This window comes from Engystomops pustulosus, chromosome 2 (genome assembly GCF_040894005.1).
Source record: "Engystomops pustulosus chromosome 2, aEngPut4.maternal, whole genome shotgun sequence".
NCBI lineage: Eukaryota > Metazoa > Chordata > Amphibia > Anura > Leptodactylidae > Engystomops > Engystomops pustulosus.
The window spans coordinates 191,509,197-191,531,054 of NC_092412.1; the positions used below are offsets into that span (position 1 = coordinate 191,509,197).

Here is a 21,858-nt window from a genome sequence, read left to right on the forward strand (position 1 = left end):
TAAAGCTCTAAGAGTAGAGCCTTAACTACAGCTCTGGTCCTTACAGCAACATTCAGTCCTATAATATGATTTAAAGAATTTCTCAATCTGTGACATCTGCACAGAAGTATAAATATACATTATAGATTTACAATAAAGTTATGCAACAGAAATAGGGGAATTAAAATATAATAAAACTTGGCCTGAAAACCTATACCATAATAATGGCTTTTTAAAGGAAGAGAGGCAAAGGCCAAAAAATATATCTGGTTATTGAGGCCCTTTAAGGTTTGGTTAAGAGGTTATGGAGTTTTGTCTAGTTAGTAAATGCATTGAGGTATTGATTTTACACATACCTTGGTCTGGACTAGTGAAGACCTCTGTGTTCTCATTTCTTGGATAATAGAGTAAACGCTGAAATTAACTGGAATAATCTTATTATAGAGAGGAAAAAATGATCGGTTATGTTTAAGATTTCACTGCCACGAATATGTGTTATATTTGCTACACTACAGAGATTTTGAATACTTAGGACAGGCTATCAGTTATTTGAAGGGACTTCAGTGATTGTTCTGGCACAGCCCAATTTAGCAGAAATGGAAATGTTAAGCTGGAAATGTTAATATTGTAAACATTTCTGTTATTATTGATTATAGATTATATTACTGTATAAATTTACTGACTATGCAGTTGCCTATAAATATTGTTATATACAGTTTGTTATGTCTGTTATTGTTATGTCTGGCATGTAACAGTTTATGACTCTTACCTCATCTTTTAGAAGTCTCCATATGTAATCAATTGCACAGATGACTCCTGTCCGCCCACAGCCAGCACTATATTTAACACAACATAACAATTATATATTAAATTGATGTTCTTGCCGTATAGATTTATGTTTAATTAGCAGAACAGTGAAGCGTGATTGATGCTTCAGTCTGCAGTTCTAGTAAGCTGAGTCTAGGTGGCACTGCAGCTCTAAAAATCTATCAGCTGGTCTGGTCATATAAAGTCTGGTAATTGACTGAAGACATACCTCTAAGATAAAGTCTGCCATAAGTGACAGTGGTTGCACTATAGTTTTCAAGTATAATACTGTTGGAAGGAACCCATTGAATAACTGTTTATATAAGGATCAAAATATAAGAAGCTTTTACAAAATATAGTAAAAAAACTTCAAATCAAAGGTTAAAATATGTGACCTTGTTCTCACTAGAACCATAACTTCATGCTAAGCTTACAAAAACACATTAGTTTTAAAACGCTTGCCTTTTCAGTCCGTTTAAGAATGATAGAAGAATGTGTGGCAGCACCCTTATAGCTAGTATGGAATGTGTAAGAAACTAAGAAGTCTACCTGGATTTTGAATTGTGTACCTTGAGGTATTAAGATGACTTAACAGATCTTGTTTCATTGAAATCAGTTTATAACCAAAGGTGCTAAGATATTCACAAAATTTTTTTAAAATAAAAAATTAGGATAAACATCTTTTATTTGACTTTATTGTGCCATACAGTATTTTAAGACAAACTTATGTCACTTTGAAACAATTATTTACGAATAAAGTCTTAATCCAGTATTATACTCATTCTAATTTTTACACTTGGTATTTAAGGATATTTATACTGATGGCAAACACAATAAGGTTAATCTGTGTGTCTATCCTTAAAGTGTAACTATTTAAGACTCCGGTGGTTTTTATTTTGATTTAAAGGACATCTACAACCAGGATCAAGGATTGTAAACCAAGAACACTGACATACTGATATGTGCCCTCTGGCAGGATCTGCTCTTCTTTTAGCTTCTTATTCTCAGTTTTTTTTGTTTTTTTTTTAAAAAGGCTTTAAACCACTTAGTACATCAATAGCTAATACATCACACGTCGGCTGTATGGAGAGGGATCAATGGCTGACAAGGTGGGTGTTTGCTGCATGTTGCAGCAAACACCCACTAATAACACCCACCGCTGCTGGCTCTGATTGTGTATATTAACCATGTAATGCCTCCAGCAAAGCTGGTGGAGGTATTTAAATCCCAGCGGCGTGTGGGCCCCGCCATATTGGATTCGATTGCTGCCCCCTGTGAGGTCATGGGGTGGTCGGTGATCGGTTACTATGACAGCCTTGGGTCGTATAAAGACCTGAGACTGTCTGGTTTTAACACATTTATTAGAATTTGATATGCAGACAACAAGCCCTCATACAGCTCTTTACATGGAAAAATAAAAAAGTTATAGGTTTTTGAAGGTGAAAAGTGAAAAATGGAAATGCAAAAAAGAATTGGGGCCTTGGCATTAAGGGCTTAAAATTTGTTTTAAGCCCTTTGTGCATAGTTTTTAAAGCCTTTTTTAATTAAAAACAAAAGCATAGGAAGCTTCAACAGTGGATCCTGCAACAGGGGGCAGCACTTGCAAGTCTGTGGGCTTGGTTTACAATTAGAGATGAGCGAACACTAAAATGCTCGGGTACTCGTTATTCGAGACGAACTTTTCCCGATGCTCGAGTGCTCGTCTCGAATAACGAACCCCATTGAAGTCAATGGGAGACTCGAGCATTTTTCAAGGGGACCAAGGCTCTGAACAGGGAAGCTTGGCCAAACACCTGGGAACCTCAGAAAAGGATGGAAACACCACGGAAATGGACAGGAAACAGCAGGGGCAGCATGCATGGATGCCTCTGAGGCTGCTTAATCGCAACATTATGCCGAAATTATGGGCAACAGCATGGCCATGACAGAGTGACAGAATGAAGCTAGATAGCATGTAAAACATCCAATAATTGACCCTGACACTATAGGGGACGGCATGCAGAGGCAGAGGCAGCGGCAGCAGGCTAGAGAGTGGCATGGCGACATACCCTAATTGGACTCAGGCTTCAAACCAATGGGTGTCAGAGAGGAACCAAAGGAGGTGAGCAAGAAGCGCTCAAATAATATCGGTACATGATAAAAGTTTGCCAGTATATTTTGTGGATTACACAGCAGGGTGGCGACAAAGTTAACATGGAAGCCATGAAAACAACCCAAAATTCTGCCTGACACACCTCGTTTGATAAAGGGACGATGTATGGAGGCAGCTATATGGACGACTTTTGGAGGTAGCAATGGAGACAACGTGTGGAGGCTGCTATGGAGACAATTTAATTTGGATAGTGCCTGTATGTGGCAGTCCCAAACATTTTTCAAACCAGAGGAGCAGGTAGGTGGCCCTCCAGTAAAATGGAATAGATTGAGTGCCTGTATGTGGCAGTCCCAAAAATATTTCAAACCAGAGGAGCAGGTAGGTGGCCCTGCAGTAAAATGGAATAGATTGAGTGCCTGTATGTGGCAGTCCCAAAAATTTTTCAAACCAGAGGAGCAGGTAGGTGGCCCTCCAGTAAAATGGAATAGATTGAGTGCCTGTATGTGGCAGTCCCAAAAATGTTTCAAACCAGAGGAGCAGGTAGGTGGCCCTGCAGTAAAATGGAATAGATTGAGTGCCTGTATGTGGCACTCACAAAAATTGTTTCAAACAGAGGACCGGGTAGGTGGCCCTCCAGAAAAATTAAATGCATGAAGTACTATAGCAAGAGCCAGTGGGCCCTGTCAAAAAATAGCCATTTTCCTCTGCTTTACTGTACAAAGAGGAGGAGAAGGAGGAAAATGAGGAGGAGGAGGAGTGGATCAATTATTCAGGTTCAGCTTCCTTCACCTGGTGGAGATTGGAAATTCTGAGAAATCCAGCCTTTATTCATTTTAATAAGCGTCAGCCTGTCAGCGCTGTCAGTCGACAGGCGTGTACGCTTATCGGTGATGATGCCACCAGCTGCACTGAAAACCCGCTCGGACAAGACGCTAGCGGCAGGGCAGGCAAGAACCTCCAAGGCGTACAGCGCCAGTTCGTGCCACATGTCCTGCTTTGAAACCCAGTAGTTGTAGGGAGCTGTGTGATCATTTAGGACGATGGTATGGTCAGCTACGTACTCCCTCACCATCTTTCTGTAAAGATCAGCCCTACTCTGCCGAGACTGGGGACAGGTGACAGTGTCTTGCTGGGGTGACATAAAGCTGGCAAAAGCCTTGTAAAGCGTACCCTTGCCAGTGCTGGACAAGCTGCCTGCTCGCCTACTCTCCCTCGCTACTTGTCCCGCAGAACTACGCACTCTGCCGCTAGCGCTGTCAGAAGGGAAATACTGTTTCAGCTTGTGCACCAGGGCCTGCTGGTATTCATGCATTCTCACACTCCTTTCCTCTGCAGGGATGAGAGTGGAAAGATTTTGCTTGTACCGTGGGTCCAGGAGAGTGAACACCCAGTAATCGGTGCTGGAATAAATTCTTTGAACGCGAGGGTCACGGGATAGGCAGCCTAGCATGAAATCTGCCATATGCGCCAGAGTACCAACGCGTAAGAATTCACTCCCCTCACTGGCCTGACTGTCCATTTCCTCCTCCTCCAACTCCTCCAACTCCTCTTCTTCTGCCCATACACGCTGAACAGTAAAGGACTCAACAGTGGTCCCCTCTTGTGTCTCACCAACATTCTCCTCCTCTTCCTCCTCATCCTCCTCCACCTCCACCTCCTCCGATATGCGCTGAGAAACAGACCTGAGGGTGCTTTGGCTATCAACAAGGGAATATTCTTCCCCTGTCTCTTGTGACGAGCGCAAAGCTTCCGACTTCATGCTGACCAGAGAGTTTTTCAACAGGCCAAGCAGCGGGATGGTGAGGCTGATGATGGCGGCATCGCCACTGACCATCTGTGTTGACTCCTCAAAGTTACTCAGCACCTGACAGATATCAGACATCCACGTCCACTCCTCATTGTAGACTTGAGGAAGCTGACTGACCTGACTACCAGTTCTGGTGGAAGTTGACATCTGGCAGTCTACAATCGCTCTGCGCTGCTGGTAAACTCTGGATAACATGGTCAGTGTTGAATTCCACCTCGTGGGCACGTCGCACAACAGTCGGTGAGCGGGCAGTTGGAGGCGGCGCTGCGCTGCCCTGAGAGTGGCAGCATCTGGGCTGGACTTCCTGAAATGCGCACAGATGCGGCGCACCTTCGTGAGCAAATCAGACAGATTGGGGTATGTCTTGAGGAAACGCTGAACTATCAGATTTAACACATGGGCCAGGCATGGCACATGTGTCAGTCTGCCGAGTTGCAGAGCCGCCACCAGGTTACGGCCGTTGTCACACACAACCATTCCCGGCTTGAGGTTCAGCGGTGCCAGCCACAGATCAGTCTGCGCCGTGATGCCCTGTAATAGCTCTTGGGCGGTGTGCCTTTTGTCGCCTAGGCTCAGCAGTTTGAGCACCGCCTGCTGTCGCTTAGCGACGGCACTGCTGCTGTGCCTAGAGCTACCGACTGATGGCGCCGTGCCCACGGATGGTAGTTCGGAGGAGGAGGTGGAGGAGGGGTGGGAGGAGGAGGAGGCATAGTAGGCCTGAAACACCTGGACCGAGGTAGGCCCCGCAATCCTCGGCGTCGGCAGTATATGAGCAGCCCCAGTGTCAGACTCGGTCCCAGCCTCCACCAAGTTAACCCAATGTGCCGTCAGCGATATATAGTGGCCCTGCCCGGCAGCACTCGTCCACGTGTCCGTGGTCAGGTGGACCTTGTCAGAACGGCGTTGGTCAGGGCACGGATGATGTTGTCTGACACGTGCTGGTGCAGGGCTGGGACGGCACATCGGGAAAAGTAGTGGCGGCTGGGGACCGAATACCGAGGGGCGGCCGCCGCCATGAGGTTGCGAAAGGCCTCGGTCTCTACTAGCCTATAGGGCAGCATCTCCAGGCTAAGCAATCTGGAGATGTGCACATTAAGGGCTTGGGCGTGCGGGTGGGTTGCACTATATTTGCGTTTCCGCTCCAGCGTCTGGGGTATGGAGAGCTGAACGCTGGTGGATGCTGTGGAGGATCGTGGAGGCGACGATGGGGTTTTTGTGGCAGGGTCCTGGGCAGGGGGCTGACTAGCAGCTGACACAGGGGAAGGAGCAGTGGTGTGCACGGCCGGAGGTGAACGGGCTTGTTGCCACTGAGTGGGGTGTTTAGCATTCATATGCCTGCGCATACTGGTGGTAGTTAAGCTAGTAGTGGTGGAACCCCTGCTGAGCCTGGTTTGGCAAATGTTGCACACCACAGTCCGTCGGTCATCCGGTGTTTCCTTAAAGAACCTCCAGACTTCTGAAGATCTAGCCCTCGCCGCAGGAGCCCTCGCCACGGGAGCTTCACTAGTTGACACATTTGGCGCTGATGCACCAGCTCTGTCCCTGCCTCTCCGTCTGGCCCCACCACTGCCTCTTCCAACCTGTTCTGGTCGAGGACTCTCCTCCGTCTCAGAAGCACTGTGTTCACCCGGCCTCTCAACCCAGCTTGGGTCTGTCACCTCATCATCCTCCGATCCCTCAGTCTGCTCCCCCCTCGGACTTCCTGCCCTGACAACAACTTCCCCACTGTCTGACAACCGTGTCTCCTCATCGTCGGACACCTCTTTACACACTTCCACTACGTCAAGAAGGTCATCATCACCCACAGACTGTGACTGTTGGAAAACCTGGGCATCGGAAAATTGCTCAGCAGCAACCGGACAAGTGGTTTGTGACTGTGGGAAGGGTCCAGAAAACAGTTCCTCAGAGTATGCCGGTTCAAATGCCAAATTTTCCTGGGAGGGGGCAGACTGGGGGGAAGGAGGCTGAGGTGCAGGAGCTGGAGGAGTGGCGATTTCGGTGACATGGGTGGACTGCGTGGAAGACTGACTGGTGGTGGACAAATTGCTCGAAGCATTGTCAGCAATCCACGACATCACCTGTTCGCACTGTTCTGGCCTCAACAGTGCTCTACCACGAGTCCCAGTAACTTCAGACATGAACCTAGGGAGTGTAGCTCTGCGGCGTTCCCCTGCTCCCTCATCAGCAGGTGGTGTCTCACCCCGCCCAGGACCACGGCCTCTGACCCCTGCAGTAGTTGGACGCCCACGTCCCCGCCCTCGTCCTCTACCCCTAGCCCTCGGGTTAAACATTTTTAAAATGAGAGTTATAACTTTATTTTTTTTTTTACTTTTTTTTGTTTTTTTTTGTGTGTTTTTTTTTTTTTTGTGTTTTTTGTTTTTTTTTGAGTTTTTAAAACCAAACAATGCTATCCTATTGCTATGGCTATTTTCTAGCCAAGTATCAAAGCACACTACTATGCCAGATGAGATGACACTGAGTTAGTGCCTAATTGAAATCCAACCCCTACTAAATTTTCCCACTTCGGTCTTTGCTATGGATATGTGCGTCACTAAGCGCAGAACACAGCGGTCGCAAGTCTCACTACAAATTGCTCAGAATTGGCTAGTACATGCACTGCAGAAAGTACAGCCACCAGCAGATCAACCAGAAATCAAATATATAGAACGCTACTGTATGCGTAAGTAAGCTCTTTGTATTCTCCTATGGCTATTTTCTAGCCAAGTATCAAAGCGCACTACTGTCAGATGAGATGACACTGAGTTAGTGCCTAATTGAAATCCAACCCCTACTAAATTTTCCCACTTCGGTCTTTGCTATGGATATGTGCGTCACTAAGCGCAGAACACAGCGGTCGCAAGTCTCACTACAAATTGCTCAGAATTGGCTAGTACATGCACTGCAGAAAGTACAGCCACCAGCAGATCAACCAGAAATCAAATATATAGAACGCTACTGTATGCGTAAGTAAGCTCTTTGTATTCTCCTATGGCTATTTTCTAGCCAAGTATCAAAGCACACTACTGTCAGATGAGATGACACTGAGTTAGTGCCTAATTGAAATCCAACCCCTACTAAATTTTCCCACTTCGGTCTTTGCTATGGATATGTGCGTCACTAAGCGCAGAACACAGCGGTCGCAAGTCTCACTACAAATTGCTCAGAATTGGCTAGTACATGCACTGCAGAAAGTACAGCCACCAGCAGATCAACCAGAAATCAAATATATAGAACGCTACTGTATGCGTAAGTAAGCTCTTTGTATTCTCCTATGGCTATTTTCTAGCCAAGTATCAAAGCACACTACTGTCAGATGAGATGACACTGAGTTAGTGCCTAATTGAAATCCAACCCCTACTAAATTTTCCCACTTCGGTCTTTGCTATGGATATGTGCGTCACTAAGCGCAGAACACAGCGGTCGCAAGTCTCACTACAAATTGCTCAGAATTGGCTAGTACATGCACTGCAGAAAGTACAGCCACCAGCAGATCAACCAGAAATCAAATATATAGAACGCTACTGTATGCGTAAGTAAGCTCTTTGTATTCTCCTATGGCTATTTTCTAGCCAAGTATCAAAGCACACTACTGTCAGATGAGATGACACTGAGTTAGTGCCTAATTGAAATCCAACCCCTACTAAATTTTCCCACTTCGGTCTTTGCTATGGATATGTGCGTCACTAAGCGCAGAACACAGCGGTCGCAAGTCTCACTACAAATTGCTCAGAATTGGCTAGTACATGCACTGCAGAAAGTACAGCCACCAGCAGATCAACCAGAAATCAAATATATAGAACGCTACTGTATGCGTAAGTAAGCTCTTTGTATTCTCCTATGGCTATTTTCTAGCCAAGTATCAAAGCACACTACTGTCAGATGAGATGACACTGAGTTAGTGCCTAATTGAAATCCAACCCCTACTAAATTTTCCCACTTCGGTCTTTGCTATGGATATGTGCGTCACTAAGCGCAGAACACAGCGGTCGCAAGTCTCACTACAAATTGCTCAGAATTGGCTAGTACATGCACTGCAGAAAGTACAGCCACCAGCAGATCAACCAGAAATCAAATATATAGAACGCTACTGTATGCGTAAGTAAGCTCTTTGTATTCTCCTATGGCTATTTTCTAGCCAAGTATCAAAGCACACTACTGTCAGATGAGATGACACTGAGTTAGTGCCTAATTGAAATCCAACCCCTACTAAATTTTCCCACTTCGGTCTTTGCTATGGATATGTGTGCCACTAAGAGCTAAACACAACGGTAGCAAGTCCCCCTGCTAATTCCTCACAAAATGGTACTAGATGCAAATTAAAATAAAAAAAGTAGAACGTTATTGTAGCCCTAAGAAGGGCTGTTGGGTTCTTTGAGAATCACTCCTGCCTAACAGTAAGCTAATAGAACACCCTAACGCTTTCCCTGACCAGCAGCAGCTCTCTCCCTAGCGGCATCCAGACACAGAATGATCCGAGCAGCGCGGGCAGCGGCTAGTCTATCCCAGGGTCACCTGATCTGGCCAGCCAACCACTGCTATCGACGTGTAAGGGTACCACGTCATGCTGGGTGGAGTGCAGAGTCTCCTGGCTTGTGATTGGCTCTGTTTCTGGCCGCCAAAAAGCAAAACGGCGGGAGCTGCCATTTTCTCGAGCGGGCGAAGTATTCGTCCGAGCAACGAGCAGTTTCGAGTACCCTAATGCTCGACCGAGCATCAAGCTCGGACGAGCATGTTCGCTCATCTCTATTTACAATCCTTGATCCTGTTGGAATATGTCCTTTAAGTGAAGTTTATTAGTTAAAGGGGTTGCATCATGTTTAACATTTAGCCCTATCGCAAAGCCAGGATTCCCCACAATATAGAGAACTACAATTCTAACCAGTAGGACTTGGAGCCACTAGCATCAAATATTTATTCTCTATCTTGTGGATAGGAAATAAATGTTAAACTTGCTACCTTGCTGAATCTGGTTGCTTTTTATACTCTAGAATTAACACAAGTCATCTTTACAAATATACTCATAAATTACTGGGGGAGATTCATCAGAAGTATCTGAGAGCAGAACTATTCTAGTTGCCCATGGCAACCAAACAGAGCTCAGCTTTCTTTTTCTTTCAGCTGTTTATAAAATTAAAGCTGAGCTCTTATTGGTTTCCATGGGCAACTACAACAGTTTTGCCTCAGACACTTCTGATAAATCTCCCCCTAAGCTTTTGTGAGCAGGGCAATGACACTTTCCTTACCTACAGTGGACACATATTGGTGGATTGTCATCTCTCTGGAGAAGGCGAATGTCTTGTATCATTTGTAAAATATTGTTTACAGAAGAGGGGACATCATGATCTGGCCAGTTCTTGTAATGAACTTGATGGACTATACGTATTTCCTGCATCAGAAGAGTAAGAAGGTACTGTTATAGCATAAATATTGCCTAACATCTGTTAACTGATCCTTGGATCCACTATAAGAGATTTTAATTACATTGTAATCTATTTTATTAATGTACAAACATGTCATAATATCAATAAGGTTAAGCCCTAAATAATATCAATAAGGTCATTATTTTAGTGTGGAGCCACAGCATAATCCTCTGGTACTATTGTGGACTAGTACAACTTATATAGGCCAAATACTGGAATAAAAGTAAGCATTGGTTTTCATTTCCTCACGTATATACAGCTAGTGACAGGTTCCCATAGATCCTTATTAACTAACCAACACCTTTCTTTTAGCTAAAAATGGTTTTCCTTATATCTCCTTAAATCAACGTTGTTATATTCTTTAGTATCAGTGGGGGTGTGTCCTGTCAGATTGCCCCTCCTATGTACGCCTCCCCATGCCCCACACCTCTTCTCAGCAGGTCATGTCACCAGGGTGATGTCATCTAAAGTCCTTTACCCAGTTACATTTGCAACATCTACCCCATGTATGTATCTGATCACATGGCATGATCACAGCATGCCTCCATGGACTTCTACTCCTCCCTATCTTCCATGGAAGTTGTTGTGATTTCATGTGATCAGATATACATACATGGGATAGACTGTGCAAATGTAATATGACCTTAGAGGACATCACCCTGATCACATGAGATGACAAAGTGGCCAATGAAGTAACAGAGTTCTTTCTGAATTTTCACATCAGGTGATTCACATCAGGTGAGTTGCAAATATGTTTACTAACTGATTCTTTTTAACATTGCTGCCATGGAAAGGGATAACGACAATGCTTTTTAATCATAGTTTTTAATGAAATATTTATTTTGGGTGGGTTAGCAATAAAAGAATACTATAGTCCAATGTATTCATGCCAGTATTTAAATATAACAGGTGATGGTTAGATGCTTACATTTCCATATGTTATTGCCAACAGCCTGATAACATAGTCAGTCTTCTTCTCCTCCTTAGTCTAAGGAACAAGAAAGGATAATCAAAGGAATGGGCCACTCCCAGATTACTGGAGCCAACAGGTCGTATGGTACTTACACATGTTATAGAGAATGGTCCACACTGTAACACTTCACATCCCACTTCTGCCCAGTAACGTTCACACTTTTTCTAGTAACAGAGATACTCTTTAAAATATATTTTCTTTTCCGATACTGCGGTTCAGCACATATTATCCAACAATGAGAGAGAAGAAAAAACATTCTATTAACGTACCTTCCCCATTTCAAACTCCATACAGGCCATGACAATAATCTGTAATTCAATGATATATTAGTTACAGAGGTTAGTTTGGGTTAATGAGATGTATCTAAGGCTGCATTCACACACATGTATGGGGGACGTATATACGGCCATACACTTCTGTGGGCTCACGGCATGGTACGAGAGGGGTACGGTGCAGTACACGTGCGGCACCGTACCGCTCCGTAGCCCGGGAAAAGATAGGACATGTCTTATCTTTTCCCGTATTACGGCGCCGTGGCCCATATGTTTCTATAGAGAGGGGCGGGGGTGAGCGACGCTCACCTCCTTCTCCTCTCCCCGCGCTGCCGTGTGCCCGCTGTGCTACGGTGCGGCGGGTACACGGCAGTGTGCATGTAGCCTTAGTTATACAATACAGATTCTGTACCGATTCCACATGAAATTAAAGGAGCAGTCCAAGGCTAGCAGATATCTGACACTTAGCATTTCCCTCCCACAATCAGCTTTTAGAAGAGACTGCAGGAATCACATGGTATAGTGACTATGCTTGGTATTTCATCTCAGCCTTATCTATTTGTAATGGCCTGAACTACAGACCATGTGACTGATGAGAATGACAACACAAGCCTGTGTGGCAGAAGCAGCACTCATATGATAGATTCATAATTAGATTGCAAGTCATTATAATTATATATGCGTTTAATATAATTGTTTTGCATTGTTTAGGCATGAGCTAAACCAACATTTAGCAAGTCTAAAGTAAGACAAGACAGCCTTAACCCCTTAACGGCAAAGCTGTGTGCGTTGCGTTGCGTTTATATATGAGAAAATCAGATATTTGGTGAAAATGTGGAAAAATTTGCGATTTTCGAAAATTCAAAATGTTATACTTTTTACACACATAGTCATAACAGCAAAAAAACTTAATAACTAACATTTACCAAATGTCTACTTTAAGCAGACATGGTTTTTTTACGCATCCTCTCATTTTTGTAGGATGTTCTGGGGCTTTGAACTTTAGGTGTGATTTTTCACATTTTCAACGTACGTAAAACAACTTTTATGAAGTCTTTTAACCCTTCAATTGTTTTTCAGGGGTTAGAACAAAATCAGATGCAATTTTGAAATAAAACTTTTTGGGGCAAGATGTGTTTTTCATAAAATGTTTAAATTCTCAGTGGACAAAATACAAAAACGGTCCACAAAGTTTAATAGCCAATCCCTCCCGAGTATAACAATACCCCATATGTGGTGGTAACCTGCTGTATGGGCACATGCCAGGGCATTGAAGGGAAGCTGCGCCATTTCGGGCAGATTATGCATTGTCCCTTTTTATTGGCTATACAATTTTTATTAACTCTTTATGGACGGAGGAAAAGAAAATCATCAATTTTGACTTTCTTTCTTTTTGTATTTTTTGGGGGTCGTACAACATACACTAAAAATACTATATTATCTTTATTGTATAGGTCACTACGATTACGGTGATACCTAATTTATATAGTTTTTATATATTTTCACAATTTTACTGGAAAAAACTAATATAAAGAAAATCTCATTTGTTTTCATATCGCCATCTTTTCGGAGATGTAACTTTAATATTTTTTGGTTGACAGCTAGTTTAGGGCTTAAATGATGATATAAATAAATGAATACAACAATGTTCAATGTCATTAGACACAAAACGGAGCTTAAATAATTTGATTTTATGATTTACAAAAATTATGGGCTCTCTAAAGTAGGTGGAGTTATCACTAAGATGGCCGGCACTGGAAACTACAAGTTCCATGATCCTTTACTTCTCAGTAACTCCTCCTCTGTCTTATGCTCTGCTCGCGGTGATGATGTAACAGACTGTGCTGCTCTATTACCATAGTAATCATGTGTAACTGCCATCACCACAACACTGACCATACTGGATGCACTGCAACCAAACAACAACAGCCAACCGTAGCGGTGATCACATGACCCTGCCCAGACAGGTACAGGACATGTGATGTGGACATGTGACCAGCAGCCATCTTCTGTCCTGCAACGGACCGTGCGGAGAAAATTAACAGACTGATTAAAGGGCCAGTAGCATTTTAATTCTTCATTACAGTCTATGTCATCAGCATTTTCTGCTAAGGGGAGCAAAATTTTAAATAACAACTAATTACACATTAGCTTATATTTTGAGTGCCCACTTGTATATGAATTATGCTGATTCCTGGAATACCCCTTTAATTTTTACATGTTGAGTTGTTTTTTTCAGTGGTACTATATTGGCACACATACCTTTTTTTTATCACTTTTTGGAACATTTTTGTTAAGGGATTTTAAGAAAAATATACATTTTTCGCGAGTTTGTCAGGTTTTGTTTTTACAGCATTCACCAGGTGAGTGTTTCTGAGTTATTGTACAGATTGTTTCGGATGCGGCAATACCAAATATATGGGTATTTTTGGAAATTTTGTGGTTTTAACTTCATTAGACTTGTATAGGGAATGTTTGTGTTTAGGGGACTTTTACTTTATTTAATTAATTCTTTTTCTTAGAAAAACTTTATTAAATGTTTTTAACTTTAATTTTTTCTGCTCTGATGTATCAGCATGTGTTACATTACACAGTGTCAGTGTGTAACAGCTGGATGCTGCTAGGAGGCAGCACCCGGCTCGGGGAAGGAGATCGCGCATCGGAGCGATTCACCGGAGATGCCACTTGCACGGCGTTTAAGGGGTTAACACCCGTGATCGGAGGAATCTCCGATCGCAGATGTCAGCTATAATATACAGCCGACACCCGCATCTTCTGGCACTTGACGTAACAGTACTGCAAAATGCAGGAACAAACCTCCCGCCATGCAGTACTATTACGTCAAATGTCGGGAAGGGGTTAAACTAAGATATACAGTATTTTCTATCTGGCATAGCCTAACTGTCTTGCCTAACTTCAATACATCATTGGTAAATCTGTCCCACCAAGTATCCTTGACCATCAGAAGTTCTTTAGTAAGAACTCAAACCTTGATACGTGTGCTTAGGACACTCATATGTTTGCTTTAGCAGGTGACTGTAAGTTATTGAAGCAAAGCAGTGAAAGTATCTAATGGTAAATACAGTTCATATGGATGGGTTATGTGTCATTTAAAGTGATTTACTGCATAAAGTGGTGTCAGACAATCTGTGGTATACACTTAACTAATTACACACTAGGCCTCATTTATAAACTCATTATAAACTGCAGTGGAAAAATGAAAGCTGAGCTCTGATTGGTTGCCATGAACAACTAGTACAGTTCTGCTCTCAGACACTTTTGATGAATATTCCCCTATCTGTATTTTATCAGCTTTTCTTACCCCTGTATTGTATTCCCAGATCATTCTCCAGAATTCTACAAGAGTACTTGGCAATGGACCTTGAGTGGCAATATATGCCCTTGGGCCGTAAACACCCTGTAGGTAAAGAAAAACAACAGGCATACTATGATTCCAGAACTTGCAGAATCCAGAAATGGTTTGTTCCAATTATACAAAAATATAGAATTCAGACTAGTTACCTACTCCTCTATGTTATGCATAAAGGACTAGATGGTACTGTTTACTACTTTGTCTTAGTACATACTCTAGGTTAAAAATTGCCTGCTCAACTCAGAAGGCCTTACAATATTCTTGCTGATGCTTCCCATTTTTGCCGACAATTTGGATAGACAAGTAGAATGTGCATGATCCCAATGTCCAGACCATTCATTCGTGATTTGTGCGCAAAAAAGGGTCATGCCATGTCCCAAATAGGGGTATGTTTAGCAAAAGGAAACATGGTCAACCGGCTCATTTACAAAAATGGCAAGTATTCTAGAAATATTAGAAAATGTTAAAAGTAAAACCACTCAAAGCAAGTCATTCACATTTATTTTCTTAGCTCAGATGGCTTAGCTAGTGTGGAGCCACATTGCTTTTAGGTGGAATTTGGAAAACTCATGGTACCTGTGCCCTCTGTGATGCTGTTTGTAGATGTTGTAGATATAAACAATTTATATAGTTAGGATGTATTTTTATACATGTGTGCCTGCATGCTCCGATTACCTCTCAGAGTCCTGTAGTAACACTTTGGAATCAACATTTGTAGAAAAAGTAAGGAAATACCGCATAGCATAAGGAGTCTGAACTAGGACCTATTTCTGTAAAATCCTCATGCCGAATCAAAACACCTGTACACATGTGCAGTGTAGGGGGAGTTCCTGCACTAACTACTAGGTCTTATTTTCAGGGGCGGCCTTATATTTCTAAACTTGAACAAAATTGTACTAGGTCTTAATTTTCTGGGGTATCCTATTTTAGGGGAAACAAGATATATACCTTAATAAAACTGGCATTGATATAATCAGTGTCTTCATCAGAGGTGATCAGAGAGAGCTCAACACGACTGTGGTCAACTGCAGTATAGAGGAAAGAAGTTGAAATAACAATTAGATCATCCCCTTGTAACCAAGTATAGCGCACCACAAAACATCTTACATCGACTTTATTCTGTAATACATCAATATGGTAGAGTTGACCACAAACCCAATAAAAAGTTTCCATTCACCTAGTTATTGTACGCCCACCTTCAGTCTTGGTTTTTTCATCTAACTGAATTATGTTTTTATCTATATAACATTAGAGTAACATTCTAAATATGTAAAATAAATACAAATAACATGTATCCACATGTATGCACATACTCGAGTATAAGCCGAGGTACCTAATTTTAACTCAAAAACTTGGAAAACCAATTAACTCGAATATAAGCATAGCCTGCCAGCCCCTGCAGTATATAACCAGCCTAGCCTCACCAGTATATAGCAAGCCAGCCCCTGTCCCCCTAGAATATAGCCTACCAGACCCTGCAGTATATAGAAAGCCAGCCCCCCCAGTATATAGCAAGCCCATCCCCCATTATACAGCCAGCCCCCCAGTATAAAGTCTGCCAGCCCCTGCCCCCCAGTAAATAGCCTGCCAGCTCCCACCCCCAGTATATAGCGGCCAGTCCCCCCCCCCAAGTATATAACCTGCCAGGCCCTGTAGTATATAACCTGAAGGCCCTGCAGTTTATAGACGGCTCTTTCCCACCCCAGTATAAAGCCTGCCAGCCCCTACAGTATTTAGCTAGCCTCCCCTCCCCCCAGTATATAGTCGGCCAGCCCCTGCCCCAAACATACCAGGCTTTTAATTTTAAAAAGTTAACACTGTACTCACCTTTCCAACACCCTCTGCAGATCCTCTTCTTGCTTCCAATGCTGTGGTGCCTCTTCGGGTCCTTCGGGTCCACTTTGGCTCCTCTTCAGGTCGTTGGTTCCTCCTCGGGTCCTTTGGCTCCACACGCACCACCAACACACACAATGATGTCAGCCGCTTGCTGACATCATTGTTTATGAGCCACCGTCATCGCATTAGGACCCGAAGAGGAGCTGAGGGCTCGAAGAGGATTCGAAGGAGATGAAGAGGCATCGGAGCATCGGAAGCAAGAAGAGAACATGAGAGGCCGTTGGAACGGTGAGTACATTGTTAATTTTTTTTATTGACTTGAGTATATATTTGAGTATATACGTATATAATGGTGCATATCCTCCATTTTTTAGTGTCAGGTTGGATGACAGGGCCACCTGACACTGCGGGAGCTCCATAGCAGATGCTGTGGCTGGTACCACTGTAGTTAGCCCCCTGAGTGCAAATCTTTCTAATTAACGTGAACTGGCACTTGATGAATTTAAAGAATATGATACTAACCATGTTACATGAAAAAATGTTAAACCTCTTGAATAAAAAATATTCTGTAAAGTTTTGATTAGATTTATAGCTACTATATGTAATTATATTACAATACAACAGTGATATCATAAAGGTTGTGTACAACTTACACGGAAAGATGTCTTTGTATCGATTTTTCTTAAAGTTCTCTGGTTTTTCTGCTGCCCATGTAGTGTAGTTCTGGTCAGTCTTATATTTTGCTGACTGACGTTTCAGATTCTGTTGTGTAGGTAAAAGAATATTTTAATGGTTACTAGTTCTAGGATAATTTACATCATAAACAGTCACAACTTCAAGCCACTAAGGGGTGACCACATTTGTCTCGTAGCCTGTTGGAAGCTTAGTCTCATTCTGATGTTCACATCGTCCACAGCCACTTACATATGAGATGGATAAAGGGCTGAGATTTCACATAAAAGAGGTAATGCTAGTGAGGATATTTAATTCCTTAACTGAAATATCTTGAACTGTTCGTTTAGTGGTTTTAGGTTTGGTGACAGAGGCCCTATCAGAGAGTACTTGTGCCCTTAGGTCTCCTAACACATTGTACTAGTTTGAAGTAATGTGGGTCTGGGAATGTAACACCATGACTCAGGTTCCCAAAGCATGAAAGAACATTTAGGAAGCAGGAAAATGACACGTGTGGACTTTACACAAAACCTTTGCCAAAGAAATTAAATTTTACATAAAACTCGATTCAGACCTCCCCCTCTAAAAGTAAGTTTGTCTGGGAAGTATGTTAGGGACCCTACAAAATACTGTTTTCACCTTTGGGATAATATGGTGACTGATTCCCATTAACAAGTAATTACAATAACTATTATTGTTTTATATAATACCAGCTGTGTTGCTCGTTGGTAATTTAGGAAGAAACACCCCATGAATATTACATGCAGATGACGCTGACCTAATAACAAGTCCACCACAACATTTGCCTAGTTGTAGCTCAAGCAGGAAGGAATTATTCAATGTTTTATGAAAGATGTGGCTTTCTAATATACATCACAGTCCCTCAGTTACCATGTATTGTCAAATAAAGGAACCAGGAGCTGTACACAGACTTTTATCCCCAAATCCTCCATTAAAGGGGGTTTTCCACAAAACTAGATACCCGCACAGATCACAAGAATGAATGGGGGGCTTGATGTACCACCGTCAGTCTGCTTATCACTCCCTGAGATGAGTGGAGCAATCTCCATCAGCTCCATAGAGATGAACAGGGCAGCCCGTGATTTGTTCTCGTGATTCTGAGACCCCCACCAATCAGCTTGTTAAGCCCTATCCTGTTTTGTGGGAAAACTCGTATAATATTTTCACTACTGGCAAAATCTCATCTATTGTTCTCACCTGAACATTCAATGCAAACAGGTCATTAGCTATATAGTTTATCATTCTGCCATTCACTGTAATTAAAGCCTTAAATTGTAAATAGATGGCTTAAAAGTGTCGAAGCCAACATTAATTATCATTCACCGGGTACCCTTTTTGTGCCTCCTCCCTGTCCCCACAATAAATAGCTTATCTACAAACAGTATTTAAGATTAAGGCATTCGTGGTTAAAACAATAACTCATATTAAAGGGGTTATCCAAGTTTTTGAAATAACTTAGGGCTGAGCTGGGGCGGGCTATTTTTTTAAAAAAGTACTTACCTCCTTCGTTGCTGCTGATTTCCTGCGCCACGTTCACGGTTGTTTACAGGGGCACAGAAGCCGTACACAGGGAGCTCCCGGTCAGCAATGGTGGCCAGCTCCTCCCATCCATCCCTATCTCTCAGCATTGTAGGGCACTAGGAAATGGTGTCGGATGAGAGCTTCCGGCCAGCCGGATCTCCCTGTGCACCTCAGTAATCAAACCGGGGCACAGATCAAACGGACCGCAGTGCTGGAGGAGGTAAGTACACAATTTTTTTTTTTTTTAAATAGCCCGCACCAGCCCAGCCCTAAGTTATTTCTTAAGCTCGGATAACCCCTTTAAAGTTTACCTGGTTCCCTGCCAGCTTGTGTCCTGTGTCCCTGGGAAGTGTTCAGCACAGAGAAGAGTCTCCTTCTCCCTGTTGGAACAGGGAGGAGGCCCAGAGAGCAGAGCAATCAACTCTTCTTAATCCAAGTTGAGCTCTGCTAGATCTTTTAAAAAAGTAAATAATTAAATAATATTTCATATACAAATTTAAGTGGCACAGCGAAGAGCGTGTGCAAGCTGAATTGGTATTTTAACCCTTGCTGCCAATGTACTTTTTTCCACATCCATGTTTTAATCCCAGCTTCACAATGCGCTTCACCTCTACTTTATTCTTTGGATCGATATGATCATGGTGATACCAAATTTATATAGCTTTTTTTTAGGCTTTAATAGATTTTACAAAATGAAACCATTTTTGAATGAAAAAGTTTCTTTTCTGTTTTTTTTTTTCATATTCTGACACCAATATCTTTTTCATACTTTGGTGTTAGGTGCCATTTTTGCAGGAAGAGTCCACTGTTTCATTTCTACCATTTTAGGGACCTATGGCTTTTGATCACTTTTTATTCAAATTTGTATGTGTTGTGAAATGGCAATTTAGACATTTGGGCACTATTTTCTGTTACAGAGTTTACCGCCAGGAATAACAGTTTTTTTTATGATAGATCAGAACTTACCTAACATGTTTATGATTTTATTTGTTTTTTTTCATTTGCAATCTAGTAAAAGGGGGTAGAGTTAAACTTTTAGGGTTAGGATCATGTTTGTCATAGCAACTGGCACTAAAGAAACAGCATTGCACAATGATCTATTACATGGGAGCTATAGAAACAGTATAGGACAGCTTACTAATGTAACCCTTTTCTACTGCTTGGGTGAGTTATGGAAATAGCACTGAACCAGTCTGGGACATTTGAATCTTATAACCCTCTCATCCATTTAAAGTTTTCTATACTTTTTTCTATACATTTTCTGTGATAATGCCTATGATAGGGATAAGATGATTATCAAAACTTTTTAGAACATTTTGTAAATCAATAGTGCAGATGATAATAGTAAACATTGTAATATATGCGTCATAAAATAAATATGTTCCTGTTTCTTTCTTTTTGTCCTGCTTTTCTTCTTTATTTAAGGGAAAATCAAAAATGGATAAACCAGGGACACTTATTCATGGATCTAGGCTCTGTGACTGTTGTCATATTCCTATATTTGTTATCCATGGCCTCTTGCCTTCTAAAATTAATTTTTACATTAAAGAGTCAGAAAGGCTACTAGGGTGGTTCCCAGAGCTCCTCCTGGATGCATATTTATAGGATGTTGGAGTGTCTCTCCATCCCCCTCTGCTCCTGGTCGGCACTCCCCCTCTCATGTTGTCTCACTGCAGCACAGGCAGTTTCAGCACACAGAGTTAGAAAGTGCCCCTTGCACACTTTCAAATACATAGCTAGCTCGGGGAAAGAGCAGAAAAAGGCACAAATATGCTGTTTTACTTAATGTATATTACAAAGATTACTATTATCACCTGCCCCAAACAAACCTTACTGAATTACTTGAACCACCCTAAATGGTGACCAGTAACTGGGCATTGGTCCCTCCCTATGCCAAAATGCAAATACATACCAACAATACAAACAGAGAAGAATAGTCAACAAGCCAGGTCACAACAGAGATAGCAACAAAGTACCACAAAGTACCACAAATTATACAGAATTTAGCAGAGCAACAAATGTAAACTATAATACAAGCACAAGAAACAAGACAGAGTAGAATAAAAAAAGAACAACCTCGTAGATATACTGCAGAAAGCTGCTAGTGAGAGCAAGTTATTGATAGTCTCAAAGTGCCCCTATGGCACATAAAGAGAACCCTACAATCTCACAATATGTGACCCATATAATTAGTGCCAAGGACAAGATAAGATACTGTTACTATAAAACAGGTTGTTGCTAAGACAAGAAAACATTCATGTGTGCTAACTAAAATAGCTTAATGATGGAATTCCGAGTAAGGGAGACATCTATGTAAGAAATGTAGATGTGTAATAGTAAACCACACAATGGATGGTGAAGAAAAATGTGGTCATCAGAGTGCTATACAAAGTATCTATGATAGACATGAATCATCATCTGTGATCAGAATTTCATAATGAACACTATATTTCAGGAAGGAGAATTTGATTGCTGCAACATCTTTTGAACACTGGGGTTTCTTTACTTACCACATCATCCCACACAGTAGCATTCATTTAGGCTTCACAGTAGGACAAAATTCAAGTCATGGGTTGCACATGTGGCTTTCCCTTTTTATATGTGAACTACGAATACCCAGAGATAGAGATAGACCAAAGATTCAAAATTCCTAATTGCTTTAACAAAATGTATCACTTTGTTTTTATTTTCAGATTTTTTTCTTCTATATTTATGTCCATGATTATGGAGGCTGCCATCTCACCCTAGCTTCAGTAACCGCATATAGTGATATTACTGTGGCGTCATGCGTATAGCCAGCAATAGTCTAGACTCCTTGGTCCACATTTATTAAAGTGCTTGCGACAGTTTTCTGTCTGATGTTGCACTAAAAAGAAGGTGCAAACAGCTTGCACATGTAATTATGAAGTGTCTGCACCAGTTTTGTGTCACTGCTGCATTGTGTCCGACAAGACAGAAAAAAATGTGCACCCTAATGGGACGTGAACCATGCTTACTGCTTAATCGAACCATGTGCCACATTTATTACTTTACGTATAGGAGTCGTACCTTACCTCTTTGGTTTTTGAGGCCAGGTGTTCTTGAT

The 21,858-nt window shown here is 42.1% G+C and overlaps 1 protein-coding gene across 3 annotated transcripts in view; it reads right to left on the reverse strand.

Moving 5' to 3' along the window:
* Positions 1-21,858, reverse strand: part of PTPN22 (protein tyrosine phosphatase non-receptor type 22) — a 62,231-nt gene that overhangs the window by 25,041 nt on the left and 15,332 nt on the right. For 2 of the 3 annotated variants that reach the window (XM_072137637.1, XM_072137636.1), the window contains exons 2-10: positions 17,213-17,321; positions 15,672-15,748; positions 14,673-14,768; positions 11,348-11,386; positions 11,171-11,242; positions 11,034-11,093; positions 9,929-10,071; positions 749-815; positions 336-413 (exon numbers count right to left, since the gene is read on the reverse strand). In XM_072137637.1, coding sequence (XP_071993738.1) covers positions 336-413; positions 749-815; positions 9,929-10,071; positions 11,034-11,093; positions 11,171-11,242; positions 11,348-11,386; positions 14,673-14,768; positions 15,672-15,748; positions 17,213-17,321 — 741 coding nt within the window. Of the gene's footprint in view, positions 1-335; positions 414-748; positions 816-9,928; positions 10,072-11,033; positions 11,094-11,170; positions 11,243-11,347; positions 11,387-14,672; positions 14,769-15,671; positions 15,749-16,513; positions 16,533-17,212; positions 17,322-21,858 lie in introns of those variants that run through there. The other variant, XM_072137638.1, reaches the window with a different exon arrangement.